We start from the raw sequence: 18688 nt of genomic DNA on the forward strand, positions 1-18688 counted from the left end.
TTATATTAAATTGTGCAAAATGGAATATATCTATGATTATTATTAAATTCCATATTATGAAATTTGATTAATTTTGATCGATTTCCTCCGCATTATCTAGCTGTCCCTTCTCCTCAAGCTATCATTTCTAGCTGAGCTGGATAAAATTATGGCTGACACACGCGAAACCAAAGGTAAAATAAAATATATTTTACTTACCCATAGTAAATAAGCTCTAATTGTTCACTTACTGGGATTTTGAAGTATTTACGAAATCTATTAATGAATAAATTAATGTATTTCATCTTGAGTATGTATGTTAAATGATAATATATTTAGTACACAACCATTCCGTTTCCTTGAACTTGACAGTCCAATTAATTTTCCTTAATTTATTAAGGTTATCTTCACCCGAGGGGGGGTATGAAGACGGTTAGCAGGGTTCCAGCGTAGGGCACCGGGGATGTATCATTTTTTTGAGGTAAATTGTGGTGTTTAATGATGTGAATTCTCTCCGGAGGCCCCACAAACATTTCGGCCGTAGAGCCCGGCTCCAGGAAGGGGGGAGAGAGTTGTAATCACCTAGAGCAGGGGTTCTTAACTAGTGGTCCACGGACCCCTTGGAGATGTTTCGGGGGGGGGGGGTTCTCTGAGCTTGAATAAAAAAAAAATTATTTCATGCTAATTTTATAATAACTTTGAATATTGTGGACTTATATTAATAAGGACTGTTATACGCTATCTACCAATAAGTATTTGGACACCTGTGATAGAAAAGAAAAACTAACTTTATTCAAAATCAATAGTTGGTAGAGCCTCCACGAGAGGCAGCAATTACCGCGTGAACCCTCCGGGGCAGACTTTCCACAAGTCCTTGTGTGACGGCTAGTGGTATTTTCTTCCACTCGGCTTGGAGAAGACATGTCAGTTCCTTCACCGATTTTGGACGGGTAGGGCACCCCTTAATTCGGCGATCCAACTCGTCCCAGAGGTTCTTGATAGGGTGCAGGTCTGGGCTCTGGGCAGGCCAGTCCATTCGATGAACCCCATTGGCACCATACCAAGCCTTGGTTAACCTCGTAGTATGACAGCTGGCATTGTCGTCCTGGAAGTAACAGGGGTCCACCCTGTAAAACTGCCACAACGTAGGAAGCACATTGTCATCCAAAATAGTGCAGTAGGCATCGGCGTTGAGCTTACCATGAATGGGGACCAAGGGTCCCAGTCCATACCAGGAGAAACACCCCCAGACCATAATTCCACCTCTGCCGAACTTGACTGTTGGCACAATGCATTCTGGCAGGAGACGTTCTCCAGGCAGACGCCAGACCCAGACCCTTCCATCCAAATGGTAGAGGGTGAACCTTGATTCGTCGCTCCAAAGAACCCGTTTCCACTGATCTACGGTCCAATTTCGATGTGCTTTGCACCACATTAACCGAGCAATGCGGTTGGACTTTGTGATCAAAGGCTTATGGGCAGCAGCACGACCATGAAAACCAATCAGATGTGCTTCCTTACGGATGGTATTCATTGAAACAATACTCCCGGATGCCTGTTGAAACTCCTCGCAGATGAGGGCTATCGGTTGGGTGTGGTTCTTCCGAATTTCTCTGGACAGCACCTGTCGGTCTCTATCTCCCAGTTTCGTTGGTCTGCTGACTCGGGGCAAATTCCGACAATCACAGCTCACCTTCCACTTCTTAATCACATAGGCCACTGTCGATTTTGGGTACTTCAGCTCGCTAGATATGTCCCTTAAGGATCGGTCATTTTTGTGATACCCGATAATTATACCTTTCTCGAAATCAGAGAGCTCCGAACTGCGCGGCATCTTGCATGCGACTAATGCCAATGTTGTTTCCTACACGATATATACCGGCAGAGGGCATGACGTATCTCAGGACCGTAGATATCGTCATTTGCATAGGTGTCCAAATACTTATTGGTAGATAGTGTATGTTTTAAGGCCTATAAATGATCAGTATCTTTCATTTGAATCGCACAGTGATCTGTGACCTTCATCCCAATCAGCACGAGGGGGGTCTGCGGAACACACAAGGTTAGGGCTGACATGTCTCTAGCTCAGAGGCCTGGGATGATTCTTATCATTTTTTGTCTCTCATACTATAATGACGCCAGTAAATAAATATGGTCGGGTTCTGTTGCAGTATGTGTGGGCCTTCCCAACTTCTAGGCTATGCCAAAGTGAGCCGATCTTCCCATTTGAAACCATTTGTCACAGAGAGCAACAGGTCTACAACGTCTTCAATCATTACACTTCGCCACGGAACAGGTGCAGTATAATCCAGAGATTGTCGTTTTTTGGCGACTTTTTTTCCGGTGCCAAACATGTCAGACGACCCGACCAAAAGTTGCCAAGGACGTTAGACACTACGAACGGCAAAAAAAAAAAAAAAAATCATCACCATAGAAAACAATAATAAAAACCAATTCAAATATTAAAAAGTATCACGAAACATAAGCGAAATATAATAGTATAAACATAAATAAGATCGGATTATAAATATGATTTTGGTTAATAAATATGATATGAGGCTGTGGGACGCTATTCATGCCCAAGCAAATATAACAATGCTAAAACCAACAAGCATAATTATAATAAAAATATCATTATCTAAGACTAAATATCAAAACAACATAAGGTATCCACTCTTTTAAATAAACAACGTTCCTGCATGTTATATAAATTAGTATATTCTATTTATAAAAAATTAAAATCTGGACTCTTTCTGGGTATCTAGATTTTTACAAATAAGAAAAATAAATAAAAATGATATAACATTACCAGCTGAAGAAAATGTAATCCTAACCTCTCAGAACGAAAAAGACTAAATGGCTGTTTAAATGTTTGAAAAAGATGCACTAAAAATAACGACTAGTGTCAGATGATTGGGAATAATCCGAGACAATGGCTCGCTGGAAAGTGGAAATGAAATGCTGCTACTGAACAAAGGGAAAAAGTGCTGTTATCTGCTTGAATCGCCCGTGCTTTAAGCGCAATCTATAATGCATGGGTAATGAAAGCTTCTAGAAAGAAGCGAGGGAGAAGAAACGGCAACACACTGCCATTACGCCAGCAGTGGCAACTTATAGCACTCTTGGCGATTTGAATTATACTAATTTGATGGTCTGGATTATACTTCACCTGTTTCAGCTTCAATTATAGTCCAAAAAAATTGATGGCAGCACTATAACAAGCATTTCACAGAATCGCACTTCACCTTAGGTTTACAACACAGGGTTATTAGATTCGAAAACTGAGAAAATAGAATGCCTACATGCATACCCTTAGTGATGTTACTTTTCAATTTTCACAACAGATGACGCCATTATTCTGATCGATAAAATTGGCCTCAACAATCTTCTTTCCCAACTAAAACAGAGCTGCAAAAACAAAAAATTCTGGGAATTTTGACAGCTATTGATTGGTCAATTGAAAAAAACAAACAAAAATACTCATGTCAATGAAGAGACATGTTTTAAAGTGGGAAAAAATTCCGGAAATCTGTAAAGGAGGACAATAGGGCAAATTTCCCAAAATGTAGGAGGACGTATGGTAACCCTAATAAGATGCACATTCCAACATGTATCAATTTGTTTATATTCCGCAAAGGAAGCTGGACAAGGTGCATGTATGGTTCAGTAGTAGTATGTGTGAACCCCTCTTATACCTAGGGTTGAAATATAGTGATGTTACTTGGAATAGATAGACTGACATCACCTTTTCTTAGTCCTTATTCAAGTTCTCAAGTATGAATTCTTATTCCTGAAGAAATAATTCCTTTGGTACTAGCCAAGTAAAAAGTATACCCCTTGGGTTCACGAGTTAACCCTCTCAACAGCAATTTCACTGTTGATACGCCAACTGCTAAACACTCTACATCAAAATAGTTTGGTGTATTGTTCATGAGGCACTAAAGGATGGACGCTATCAAGAGTCCACTATAAATAAAGGCGAACCATTCCGACCACAAAATGAAAATGTCCTGAGCATCAGATAACCCATCTTAGAAGCAAATTCTAGATATGGCAGTTTGGAAAACCATCAAGTTTAGTGACTAGGCCTATGGTGTCTTAATGCTCATCTGAGCTAGTTGGCTGTGGCGTGGAGAACAATACGGCGGTCCTAGCAGCACCTTCAAATTGCTTCGCTAGTTAGCGACGCTTGGGAAAAGACTGGTTCATGGACATCAGGGTTGGGTGCTTATGACTAGTAATTCGGCCTAAAGTACTGAGTGATTGCTACTGATTTTACCGGAGAATGAGTCACAGACATATCCAGGGGCAACCCTCCACAACATCCCATGTCTCGACACTCTCTGTTACCAGGTCACATCACAACCTGGTTAATAATTTCAAGTTATTAACAGAATTTTATTTGTTTGAATCACTCCCATTTTTTCCAAGTCAGTGCCCTGGTCTCATAAATTTCTCCATCACTTAAGATTGCTGGGCGGGAGGCAAGAGCATCTTATGCTTTTTCCCCTTCATACATCTCTGAGAGAGAGGTTGAAATTCATTCCCAGAATGAGGGTAAGAAGAATAAAAAGACTAGTTAGCTGATATCGCAATAAGTTACTTCTAACAATGATGTCACTGTCACCTGACAGAAGTGAATTCGAGGCACAAAACTGAGAATTTTCTTCATTCCATGCTTTTTCTTTCAATCAACTCTTAATATGTGATATTATGCACCACCATTCTCTCATGTCTTGGAACTTCTCCTGTTACATATTTACGAGCGTACACATTTGCATTAATATTTCTCGGCAGGATGTTAGTTGGATCAAAAATTTCAAATTTCCCAGTGTTTCACCTTGCCTAGGCTTTGATAATCTCAAGGTACAGCCAAAGAATGACTTGAATGGCTCTCCTTCTGCCGCCACCGCCACTGCTAACGAGAGTGAGAAACGTAAACTCATTGCTGATGATGACGAGGATGACCTTGGAGACTTTGATGGAGAGGCAATTCTGGAGGAAAGTTACCAGAAGAAGAAAAAGCTCTCGATGGGATTCAGCAAACCTGGTGCTGTCAAATTGGCACAGCAGGACAAAAAGAGTCCCTTGCCTGTAACCATGAAATTAGGTGTGCAGGTGAGCTTTTAGATGTGTTTCAAAAGTCAGTGCGTGAATCATTTTAACTTCAGATATCAGTGGTATATGATGATGCTAGGTTGTAAATATGCCTTTAAGCATTAACAGAACTATCATCTGTATCTGGCATTAAAGGACTCGACTACCCAGCCTAATTAAATAATGATAATTCTTCATGATAAAATGAGACACGATTTACTTTGCCAAGGCATTCCAAGTGTTATCAATTTGTGTAATCATTTATCAATGGACCATAAAATAAATTTGAATAATTTTTTGTAAGAATTAAGTCTATATTTTATTTTAAAAGTTTCCGTATTCATACAGTTTACAGTCCTTGCAATTATCAAATTTACCTTGAGATATGTACAATATTTTTTTCTTGGACTTCCTTTTTCTGTAATAAGTTTTTAAAACTTACAATACCATAGGCGTATGCCAGGAGAAGGTGGGGGGCATTAGAGCCCAGATTATGGTGCACTTTTGCAGTAAAGGATGAAGCACTGAAAAACAATAAAAACTGAACCCCCCCCCCCCCAAAGAAAGTCTTGCTTACACTATCATATAGTACATAACAAACTTCTATAAAGTACTGGCCTGGGTTGGGTAAGAAATGAGCATTTATAGAACTCCGGCCTATCCACCACATGGCCGTATAGTTGTCTACTGTATAAGTATCGTAATCTCTTTTATTGAAAGATGAATGAACTAAAAAATTCTTAGTTATATGTTCAATTTAATAAAATCTCACTTTTGTTAAATTTTTTTTGTAACAGTTAAAAATACTTTCATTTTTCAGAAGAAAAGTGAACCAAAGCCTAAGATGGCAAAAGCAAGTGCCTCTGTTGCGTCAGCATTCAACCAGGATAGTGATGTAAGTAATGTATGAATTTGATACACTTCAACATTTGGGCTCACACATTTTGGGGTGTTGATTCCAAATCTGGCATTGGTTTTGTCAGATTTGCTCTAGTTTTTAAGATAAAGTGAAAATTAAATTTCAATAGTAATACATAAGCAGCATTCAAATCACATTGAAACTATGGGAAATGTAAATCAACAATAAACTTAAGATCAAAACAAATAGGCCTAAATTACTGATTTGTCTGATGTAAATATAATAATACAGTGAATGAAATAGAAAAATATATAAAAAGTAAAAATTGTATGCAAAAGTTAGTGGCTGCAGACTACATTGAAATGTTGAGAGTGCATTACATCTTGAAAACTAGTCAATTTGGCAAAACCAATGCCAGTTTGATATCAGCATCCTCAATGTAACTGAAACTATTAAACTTTCCTTGGTAACTTGGGCAAGTTTTTTTTGTTGAGTAGTGTTATACATTAATGGATAGAAGCAGTTGTTGCGGGAAGTTTTATATCATGAAATAATTGTTTGTGGATGTATTTTAAAAATGATTGATACGTGGCATTTTTAAATATCTTGGCAAAAGCTAGTTTCAAGGATGTTTTCTATTTGTTAATGTTATGATTTAACCTCTCCATCGTCAGATAATGTTTTTACGTCTTTCTGTGAAGAGCTGCTGGAAAACTTTATTATTTAAATTTATATTAAGTGGATCCTCTATAGTATTTTGCTGTCAAGACTTAAAAACAAGTAGCTTTATCCAATGATTTATCCAGCCAGGGCTGGATTAATCATTAAGCAAAATAAGCATGTGCTTATGGCATCAAGAGAAAAGGGGCACCACAAAAATGATCAAAGAGTACTTTTTTTAATTTAAATTTTTTTCCCCAACATCAGCCATTGGGTTGGAAAGCCTAAAATTTTAATAGCACTCAATTGTACAGTTGAAGATCTTCATTGAAAGGTTCACCGGGCTGCAACTAAGGGAGGGTAGGGGAATTAGGGTTTGGTGCCCGGGCTCTGGACCAGGAAGGGTGCTGAGTTTACTTTTTTCATTAAAAATTATGAGAGGGCACCAAAATGGGTACAAATTTTTCAAGTAATTTGTTAATTAACAGGGGTAAATTTTAGTTTCTAGTTGCAGCCCCTGAGGGGGGACACAAAATCAGAAAAACTAAATTAATTGAAGCACTTATTTCAGAAACCCCATAACCGACAAATAATTTGAAATTGGGTCAATACTAGTTTGATAGATGCTTCATTTGGTGCAGAAACCCACTGAAAAAACATTTTGTATACACACCTCCCCCCATTTTGATTCCCTGAAATATTTATTCAGTGCAGAAACCCTGCAATCCACTTACTGGATTTCTGCGCTGAAAATTTTAAGAGGCAGTTAGTAGCACTGACGTCGTTGGTGGGTTTTATCAGATGGTAAAATATAGAACAGGTCGTTTCTGATTTTTCGTTGTTTTGAAAGCTTGTTGTGAAGGTTCTTGTGATTATTTTCCATTCTTTGTTTACAAAGTTTGAGAAAAGTGTCTAGTGAATTGCAATTAGACGTGAAACTCTGTAGAAAAGGGGAAAAGTTGCAGTTTATCTAGGCATTTACAAACATAATATACAAATCACGAGTTCGGGGCAGAGAATATGCCACTAACAAAAAGTAATACAATCTCTCAGAAAACTCGTCCTGACAAAATCAATGTTCCACCAAATGTTTCAAACTTGACAAAAAAGTTGTTTTAAGTGAAATTTGGAGTAATTTTTACTCAATGTGTGGAAAGCAAAAGCATGTAAAGTAAGTATATTTGAAAAGTGGTGGCCATGCTCATACAAGAAAACTGTCAATTCTGGTGAAACATCAGGAAGGCACATTCAAAAGGGAAAAGAATCCCATTTAAAATATCTATGTACAAACACTTTGCCTTCAGCTATAGTTTACCTGGAAAAGTGAAGGCCAAGACATTTGTTAATGGCTTATCTACATCAACATTTTCTTTGAGAATGACCACTGGCCCTTTTAAACCGTCAACTACAAATGCCTACCCCTGTTGGAAAAATCCCAATCAACAAGAAAAAAAAACTGATAATCTGTAAAAGCTTGTTAAATATACAGCAGGCTATGATGAATTCTACAACATGATTGTAAGTTGGCTGACATCTGAAGTTAAAATAAGAGATGATTCTGACTGCACATTAACAAATGAGATATTACATGTGATTATTTTATTTGTACAAAATATCTAATTGACCAAATTAAAATTCAATGTTATTAAAATGTCAGCTTTGTTGCTCTTTTACCCCTGACTGAACTTATTAATAGCATAAAAATGATAAAACAGTGTTGTAAATTTGTTTTATTGTAAAAACCCTGAAACTGCAGAGGCTGGAAATCCCCCCCCCCCTAACTGTATTGAATATATCACGTTGACATTTTATGTGTAGAACCATCTTTCACATTCAGGATTTTTTCATAAAAATATCTGCTTTTAGTTAAGTTGGAAGTAAGTATTCCAGCCTCTCATAAAAAAAAAACGAACAAAAGCTGCGGATAGCATACAGCAGCATATACTCTGCACTGAGAAAAATTCTGTTTTTTTTTAATGTCAAATCTGCAGATCATATGCAGGAAAATACTGTATGAGTGATTGGTATGATATTGTAAGAATTAAATTTTCAAAGAAACAAATGATATGACTTCTTTGAAGATTATGTATTTACAGGAAATAATTATTCCTCTATTAACACGTTTTAAACTAATTTTTCCTTAACTAAAAAAAGTGAGAATGTGCAAAACAAAGTTGGAGTTTTTTAAGCAATTAAAGGAGTTAAGGGAAATATAATGAAATTATTTGTGCTTGTATTTAGATTACTAAAATCATGTTTCATTAGTATACAAATGGTTACATTATTATCCTCACAAGATTTACAAGCTGTATTTAAAAATCTGAATTACAGGAAGAAGAAGAAATGCCACCTGAAGCAAAGATGAGAATGAGGAACATCGGAAGGTTTGGCATTTCAATTTTAACAGTCTTCAACTACCATTTATTTGAATGCACTTTTTTTTCTCTTACTACATGTCGATTTCAATATTGTTAAATTCCTTGTGTGATCCGTATTCTTGTATGAACACCTGTGATTGTGAGCAAGTTTTTCATATCTTTTAGTGAATACAACAGCTCGATAACTCAATTTCAAATGTTTTGAAGAAAATACATTGGAACACTAAATACAGTGCATATGTAACATTGCTATTATAACAAACAATAACTCTGTTTGGGCTTATGTCACTGATTGTCTAATTGCATCATATTGAGGCATGTGAAAAGATGCCTAATTCTTTGTAGTTATCTAAAGATCAGTAGTTTTGTAGTTGTAGTGTTCACACAATGATATGCCCCTCTTATTTGTCACTCCCTTCAGATGTGGTCACCCCCCTTTATGTCTAAATAATAATTACCACTGTAAAAACCCTATTTGAATAATGCATTTTGAACCTCTGCTTAGTAGTCAACCTCATATATGGGTCATGGACACTATTTTCATCGTTCTATTGAGTTAGAACCCCTGAACAAACACTGTTTGAATATTCCTTATTCCCGTAATTTCTCGCATAAATTTCTCTTGATAAAGCTTCGAGAGTTAACTTTTAGTTCTTGCACCGCACAACCCACAGCCTTTTTCAATAACTTTTTTTTTCCACTTTGAGGGATTTTAATGAATTTTTGAAAACGGTTTGAATAATCTTATTTTCATTAAAACTCGTAAGATGCCTGTTATATATATATATATATATATATTACTTCAGCAGAGTCCACAAAAGAGGGGTTTTACTGTATTGTAAACAGTGACACAAGAATTGCATCATTTCTGGTCACTAGAGCATTCAAGAATGCCAGCTGTTAATTTTTTTTCCCATGATAAATTATACTCATATGGCATATCAATAGCACATTAATGCTATTGACATGTCATGAAGAAAGAGAAACACACACAAAACATCATATGTATATATATATATATATAATATATATATATATATATAAGAAATTTTCTTAATTTTACTTTTTCAATGAATGATCCCGATAATGGTTGTAATCCAGATATTAGGGGTACCAGACTTTCAGCTCTGAAAGTATGGGCATCCATAGCTGGCGTTTCCACATTTCATAAAGGTGTCCTAGTTAGTTACCACCCAGAATTACAATGAAACAAAACTTTGGCACAGCCATTGTCCTATTCATGACCAAAATTAGATATAAGTGTATATATAGCCAGTCCATTTCTTTCTGAATTAACAGCTTTTTCCTTTTTTTACTTTTGTCTTGCAACTTCAGCATAAATTTGTAAGTGCACATGATTGAGAATAATTTTTATTTTTTAAAAAATAACCAATTGATGTGTATGATGCTTTAAAGAATTAGACATTTGGTATATTATAAAATGGGCATGGACTGTCCATGAAAACATGGACACCTGGTAACCCTAATATTTTGTAACATGAAAATTATATCAAACTAGCTATAATACCCGGTGCTGCCCGGGTTTTCTTCAATGAGGCTGTTAGAAACACGTGATATCTCCCTCTTTCTTTGAGGGACATGCAAACCGTGTCTAAGTTAACCAATATGGCGACTTCCTGTGCAACTCATGAAATAAACGATCTAGATTTAAAGAAACATGGAAATGAATATATATTGAATATATACTTTTCTTTCCTTTTTTAAGGGGCGCTATACATTTCTATCCCCCCCCCCCCCCAAACTTCAAGTTAATTATCTGCCTGGTTCAGCTTTCATAAATGCTTAATTAAAGCTGTGAAATTTTTTCGATGTACTTTTTATGGGCCCATAATTAATTTTAAAACAACCTAAACTACTGTATATGAATTGATGCAGTTGAATATCAAAATATAATACGGAGACATTACGGTTTTTCATGCTTGAGAAGATATAAATAAAAAGTTGAAATCAGTGTTATTACATGAATACCAAACTCAAAAGTAGGTCCGGCTAATTACTTCATATTCAATCTCCTGGGCTTCGTATACCTCTAAGCAAACACAATATTTCAGAAATCGGGAATTCTATACAATTTTTAAAATTATTGATGTGACGGAAAACCCCACCAAATTTCAGCATTTCTACAGTAAAATCGGCAATTTTAACAGTGATTTCTATGAGTCTCACCCTTTTCCTGACCCTCAAAGCGATGATTATGACGTCTATTCAAAAAGCCTCATTACTGAGAGTATTGAAATGTAATTGTATTGAATAGTAGTATTGTGTAATATTGAAAGTATTGGCAAACCATTATAAAGGCATAAACTATTATACATATACACATACTAACAGGATTAAAGAAGTGACAAACCATTGTAAAGGCATATACACGTCTGAAACGCATTGCTAGGGAACCACGGTAACCAAAGTAAACGTTCGGAAAGTGATTGTTGAGGCCCGAAAACCATTGTTGCCCTACAGTTTTTTGCCCATTTGGGGGCATTTACCGTGCTCTGACAAAAATTTAAAGTAGCCTATCGTTTAAGTCGGGTCCCATTTGGTATATATGCAAAATTTGGCGACGATCCATCTAAAATTGTAGATTTGTATAGAGAACATACATACACACACACAGACAGAAAATCAATTTTATATATATAGATGTAAGATTTATAGTTATGAGTTATTACCATAAAGCAGTGGTTCTCCTCAACCTTTTTTTTGACTCTCGAAGCCCTTTCTGGTATATAATTTCTGTGGAGGAGTCCTGTAGGCCTATTTTTCATTCATTCATCAAAGTTACTGATTTATTATTATTATTCAGAAATACTTATAATTATTTTTTCTTAATTTACTGTTTTTTGTATTTGTCTGGAGCTTCCGGGGAGTCACTGGGGAGTTCACACGAGCCCCAAAGGCTCTGTGGAGCACCGGTTGAGAACCGCTGCCATAGAGAAATGCACATAGTCATTTAGTTCAATTCCGACATGTAAATTCTCATTTATCAATTTATTATTTTGTGTTATTTTTTCAGAATCATTAAGCATGTGATGTTTTAGAAGTTTGGTTCATTCTCTCTCTATGCTTGAAATTAAAACAGAATCGAAAAATATAACTTTCAATTTCAGAGATACACCAACATCTGCTGGTCCTAACTCTTTTGGAAAGACGAGGCAAGGTTTCTGTGATTCCAAGAAAGTGTTTGAGAGACAATTAAAGCAACAAATGGAAGAAGTCGCTGATGAGTGACTCTATCTTCATATCACCAATATCCAACATGGGAAAACAAGTTGTATATTTCCAATTTGCCTGTACTTCAATTTTTCATCAAATCATTTGAATGTTTCTTCACCTTCGCATCATTTAGATTGTTATAGGATTCTAGCCAAAACATTAAAACAGTTCAATACTCACAATTTGTTCGTTATTTTACTGAAATCTTTGTGTTACATCCATTCATATCGATTTTTTATGGCCAAATTATCATTTTATTTCAGATTATTTTAATTAATTCTATTAAACAGGCTGCTACTACTAAACTGCGCGTACAGCCTGTAAAACAAGGAATTTCTGATGAAAATGTGAAAAGAAATAGATTGCATTGTTTGGTCTACTTGTCTTGGCACTTACGTTCTTAAAAATAATTTTGGAATTTCACAACACTTACACCACTGTCTCATCTTTGTAAAATTTTTTTGTACAGTTTCAAGAGATAAAATACAATCAATTCTGAATGGTTGAAATGTAATTTAGCTAGCTTAATCTACTACATTTGTTATACAGTAGATGCCAATGCTCCTGATTTACCCAGAAACCTTCCGATTTTTTTAGTCTCAGTAAAATCTTTCAGTCGAAAACCGAACTCCTCTAATTTTCGTATCTTTATAGGAACATCCCTGCAAATTCTTGAATTGTTGCTTTGCAAAAATGAAAAAACAATAAAGGAAAAACCCCTCTGTCTTTGCAATCCTAGGATGAACATCTTTTCTCAACAAAAATAAAGGAAATCTGGATTTCAAAAAACTGGAAATTGTCTGTTGTTGCTGAAAATGAGCAAAGTTGTCAATTATTGCTAAAATCGACAATTGTGGGAAATAAAGAGCTACTGCAAATCAGGGGATTAAAATGAATTCTACAAAAAAAAAAATTCAGCATGAGAAATACGCGACATAAATTCATATTTATAGTTCTAATTATTAAAATATAATTTATAAATTGCAAAACAATTTTAAGCCTTAATTTTAGTGCAGAAGAATAGAAATTCTAGTAGATTTTGTTGAAAATATGAAAAAAAAAAAGTCTGAATATTATGACCGTCCCGACATAATATCGAAATGTCTTGAGAAAATAGAGGTTATCCCAATTTTTTTTTATTTATATGACATGGTTTCTTTTACCAGCGAAATATTTCGTTACGTGACAAACTACAGGTTTTTCAAGCTAATTAAATTGCATTTTAACTATTCAGAATTAATTTTGAGCATTTAGCAAAAAAATATCAAATACATGGAATTTAAATTTTACCTTGAAAACTGGAAAGATGTGTCCAGTCGTCCAGGTTTACAAGATAAAATTCATGTATTTAATATTTTTCTGCTATTCTACAAATACACTTTTTCTTGGAAATGTTTGCTAAATGCATAAAATTACTTCTGAATTATATTTCAACTGCAACTTGGAATCCTGTAGCACTTAGATTGAACTTTTTTTTTTAACGATTTTTTTTACTGTAGCACTTATCCAAGAAATAGATTAATTAAGTATCTCAAAGAATGTAATAATAAGTTAATTCATGAAGGTGATATAGTTGTCACCTTGGAACGCATTATGCTGTCAGAAACTGACATTCTATCAGGTGATTGCTATATTCAATGGATAAAGTTTTGGACTAATCCCACCTGTCGTTGGAATGGTCGCTATAACACGGTTGTTGTAATGAGCATTAACTGTAACTTGTTCAGATTAACGTGAAGCAGTTTCATGAAAATAATGTATTTACTCATATATAAGAAAAAGGGATACTTATTCCATTTTTGCTGCTTCAAAAACCTAGGTTGTCCTACATGCGTAAACAAAGAATTTGTTGTATAATTTTCTTTTTCAACTATCGAAGCTCATGCTGCAATTATACTAAGTTACTATTATATATTTAACCATACATGCACCTTGTAAACATTCCTCTGTAGAATTTCTAACGAATTAGCATACGTCGCAATCAAAGTTGGCAGGTTTTTGACGCATGTCAGTTTTTGACGGTTTAAACTGTCACATCAAAAACCTCAAATACTGCTTTTCAACATATAAATTCCCATTGAAAATGCGCACATTGATTGCATGTAATGCTTAAAGTGACTATGCTGCAATACATAATGTGTGATTTTAAAATAATCTCCCCCCCCCCCACTACATAATTATTTTGGACAATTATATACATGTATATATACTTGTAAAATATAGAATTTGAGTAGAGCATATCATAAAACTGCGGAAGGATATGTAATGTCCATGGATATGCATCCCAAACATAATTTGTTGTCAGAGCTTGTTTTGTGTTCTTGCTGGTGCTGCCATCTCTGTTCCATATTTTTAAGTGAAAATTATTAATACATAAATTTCCGTGTGATGTTTGTATTGTGTTGTAGGTCTGCCTGTTCTTTATGAAAAAACTTTTTCAAATAAACTGGGTAATGTGTGTGCGCACGTATTCATGACTTGAAGTTGGAAAACCACATTAAACCAACTTTAGCCTAGAACCATTGTACCAGCAACAAGGTTTGAATCTGGATCCTCATAATGAGATTTCGCATGATTCCCTCACGATCTCACAGCGGCATGCTGCAATTATATAGCTTGTACTGCTGGGCCAATCTTTAGAGGTGGGTCACATGATTTACATTTCAAATGCACTCGACAGATTGGAGTCCGATGCTTTGTGAAATGAGAGGGAAAAAGAGAAGAGTCCTAGTAGGCAAATGATGATAGCATTAAGAAAATGTGTTTGTTTGCCTTTATACATGCATTTTATGCTATTATCTGGGAATAAACGATATAAGGAATAGCATTAATAAATCCTAGTTTTCCTTATTCGGGTCATTAAAATCATACTTTCTGCTATATGCAAGTGAATATGGTAAGTTAAAGTAATAACAGTTTGCTGCATATCTTTAGTTTGAAAATGATTTTTAGCACAACAAGAATATTAGTTCAGTAAAACTTAAAATATTGTCTTTCAACAAATAGTTAATTTTTCAAATTGTAATTCTATTACCTCATTCCTTTGCATAAAAACATTTTAAGAAGCTTGCTTGCAATATATGCAATATATCTTATTCATGGCATACTCTATGGAACACAATGAGTTGTTTCTGTGGGACCGAAATAAAAATATATCTAATAATTCTGTGGTGTTTGGTCAGAACATGATATCTCCAATAAATGGCTTTTTGATCTAATTAGTTATAATTGGCAAGACTTACGTCTTGCCAATTATAACTAATTAGAAGAGAAATAAATGCACAAATATGTGCGTACGGCTAAAAAACAGGCTGATGTATGATATTTCCATTTTTATTTGTGTGTATGCTTTATTTTTGATTTTTGAATGGCAATGAAATTGCTTATATCTCAAAAATGTGATTTTGGAGTTGTCATGTTCTGACCAAACACCACGCAATTTTCAAATTAAGAAGTGCATGTGGGTAAGCTGATAAAGCATCCACCTAATATATGTAAGGAGCTCTGTCTTGGTTAGGTTTCTTCCTTATGAGACATACTTTCATCACTCGAATAAAATAGAATGCCAAGATAACTAGTGAAATGCATGTTTATGTAAAAAGTGTTCACACCAAGCAGTCAGAACCACGTCTGGAACTAGAGGGGGGAACAACTGTCATGGGCAGCAAATTTTGAGGGAACAAAAATACACCATTGTAAAATCGACTTATAAAGAGTGTTTCATAACCTAATTTTTTAGTTGCGCATTATTTTTTTGTTTGAAGATTGGCAGCCCTGTTCTTATCATTTTTGTTATGTTATCACTCTGATTAAACCATTTGTTGTTTTTACATTTTTTAGCTATAGAGCAGTTTAATATTGAGCACCACTGTGGTGGTCAAGTGGTCATAGTGACGAACTCGCATCGCAGGATCTGGATTTGAATCCCACCATCGCCGCAGTGGTGGTTGGCTGAAGTTGGTTTCCTGTGGTTCCCAATTTCGAGGTGCAAATGCGAGCCAATCTCCCCATTAAAAAGTCTCTGCACACTGCACAGAGAGAGCAACAGGCCTACAACCCCAGGGCCGTCATTTCAACTTTTTCTGGGGGGGGGGGGGGGCAAAGAGCATGTACTAAAGGTACGCATATATATATATAACATTAGAAAAACCTGGTGGCAGATGGCAGCATTACACATAACAAGCATTACACAGAAACAAACTTCACGTCAGGTTTCACTACACGTTCACTCCAACATGTACCAATTCGTTAGAGGGGGTTCCGCAGAGGAATATGGACGAGGTACACATGTATGGTTTAGTAATAGTAGTTCAATATTGAGTAACGCATTCTTATTGTAAAAACTTCTACAAAAATGGGGAGTGCTGCACAGAGACACTCCATATACTTCATAAGATATTTGGACGTGACAATGCCCTCTACCACAACAATAGTTTGAGGCTGGTATAGAAATTTGAAGCATATATCTGGGTCAGTTGTAACCAGAAAATTGCAGGTCAAAACTTTAATGTTCGAACACAGCATTATCGTTAATTTCAATGATCATATGACTGCCTGCAGTAGAAGTGGACGTATGCTCTATCTTTTTTCATTATTAAATCAAAGTATATGGTGAATGAAATTAAATAAAAGCTTTGAATTTTGCTTTGATTTTGGCTGATTTATTAAGTTTTTAAAATCTGCATACTTTAATGAAACACCCTTCACATTGGTGGGGGCGAAAAAATCATGTCTGCTCACAAACACACACAAATCCTAGTTACAACCCTGGTCAGGGTACTAACCTGAAAGTGCAAATGATGTGATGTTTTTTGTGTAGTGTTTTGACAAAGAGACTGAGGAGAAAAACATTCAAAAATGGGTTTTTAATTCTATGTGCAACAGTCTAATTAAATTCATGTTCATAGAATGTCCATGTTGTGACAAAAACGATCACAATTAAAACAATCCAAGTTGGGGTGGGCATAGAGGGTTCGGGATCTTCCCCAAGCAGATCAGAAGTTTCTTTTTTTTAATATTTTAGTGAAAACTAAAAGTAGTATTAAAATATTATAAGGAAATACCTTTCATGTGTTATTTTTAATCAATTTCTGTTAATTTTGAACACTTTTGAAAGTTGGCAACTCAAAATTTCTTGAAGAAATTCCTTTTGTGCCATATGCCCCTGCAATTCAGACAGCAGATTTTTTAAAAGTCTTTTGATAGTATGTAGTAATAGTGTGCATGTAAGTTGATATAATAATTTTCAAGTTAAGTCTATGTAGTAATCACTATGGGAATCCTCAAACTTAATTTGAAACTCCATTACAGCCAAGAGATATAAACAATATATGTTTATTTTAATACATTTATGTAACATGGAAGTTTGTCATTTCCTCAAATATTTTCAGATATAAATTTGTTTTAGGATAATGACACTTTTATTCTCACACACACGAAACATATTTCGTGAAGAAGCATCTTTTGATAGCACAGTATAGTGCAGGGTTCCTCATTAAAATTGCGTACAAGGTACATTCCATAAGAACTTGGAGTAAAGTCATAAGTCAAGAAATATAGGTACGGCAAAAAAATTTCTTTTTCAAAGTATCTATCTCCAGATGATATCCAACTGTCCCATTGTTCAATCCACTTTTCAAAGCAAGTAGAAAGACTTTTTCTGGAAGCTGTTCTGTGTACCCTACAAAGCTGAAATAACCAGTAGGCCTAATTTTCCCATGATGCTTCTCCTTCAGCATTAGAAATAGCCAGAAATCACATGGTGAGAGATCCGGATAGTAAGGGAGTTTTGTGGCACAAATTTAATATTGCATTTACATGTTATACTTCAATTTTGAAAATTTGGGACAAATATCAAGTGCTATGAACTGATAGAAATATCAGATGTGCATGGTTTCTCAAGGAAGCTTCCAGAAAAAAATCCTCTACTTGCTTTGAAAAGGGGATTGAGCGATGGGAACTTTTTGCATATTGCCCATTGGGGAATATATTTATTATAAAAGAATAAATTATTTTTTCCTTGTTCCTGTAGGCTATTTCTTGATATTTTATGTTTTTACTCCAAGTTCTTATGAAATACACCTTGTATGTAGCCCGAGAATCCTTCAGTATACGCTGATTGAAAAACATAAGGTAGAACCTATCTGTAAAGGTTATCTCAAAATCTAAGCCCACTTCAACGGACTTTGCTTATAACAGACCACAAAACTAAAAATTGAAAAATTTTTATCTGGCAAGTTTAGAACTTTAAGTATTTTAAATGGATTAACCTCTTTAAAAAGCATTTCCAAGCAGGCAATTAAACATCCATCATTGTTTTGTTTTGTATGAACTTTTCATACTAGCCAGAAAAATTAAGATTAGTACAGTATACAGGGTAGATACTAATTACACACGATTCCTTGTGAGAAACTAATATGGAAAAGTATGTTCACAGTTTTTGAATTTGACCAATAATTATGAAGTTGAAATACATTAAAAA

At 35.1% G+C, this 18688-nt stretch overlaps 1 protein-coding gene across 1 annotated transcript; it reads left to right on the forward strand.

Annotated features, from left to right (window-relative positions):
- The first annotated feature begins 73 nt into the window (after positions 1–73).
- Positions 74–12389, forward strand: LOC149075416 (uncharacterized). Its single transcript, XM_089242703.1, has 5 exons — positions 74–173; positions 4829–5097; positions 5897–5971; positions 8927–8979; positions 12102–12389. Exons 1-5 carry the CDS (start codon positions 149–151, stop codon positions 12220–12222), a joined length of 543 nt encoding a protein of 180 aa, XP_089098829.1. The 5' UTR covers positions 74–148; the 3' UTR covers positions 12223–12389.
- Positions 12390–18688: the final 6299 nt, after the last annotated feature.

Source organism: Pholcus phalangioides, unplaced genomic scaffold (assembly GCF_987345545.1).
Source record: "Pholcus phalangioides strain wild (caught in Gottingen) unplaced genomic scaffold, Ppha-v1.0 ptg000015l_1, whole genome shotgun sequence".
Classification (NCBI taxonomy): domain Eukaryota; kingdom Metazoa; phylum Arthropoda; class Arachnida; order Araneae; family Pholcidae; genus Pholcus; species Pholcus phalangioides.

Excerpts from the sequence above, each read along its gene's own strand:
- LOC149075416 (XM_089242703.1), top strand. The coding sequence starts at position 149 with ATGGCTGACACACGCGAAACCAAAG. Across the intron at positions 174-4,828 it reads TGACACACGCGAAACCAAAG|GCTTTGATAATCTCAAGGTA; the intron begins GTAAAATAAAAT and ends CACCTTGCCTAG. Across the intron at positions 5,098-5,896 it reads CCATGAAATTAGGTGTGCAG|AAGAAAAGTGAACCAAAGCC; the intron begins GTGAGCTTTTAG and ends TTCATTTTTCAG.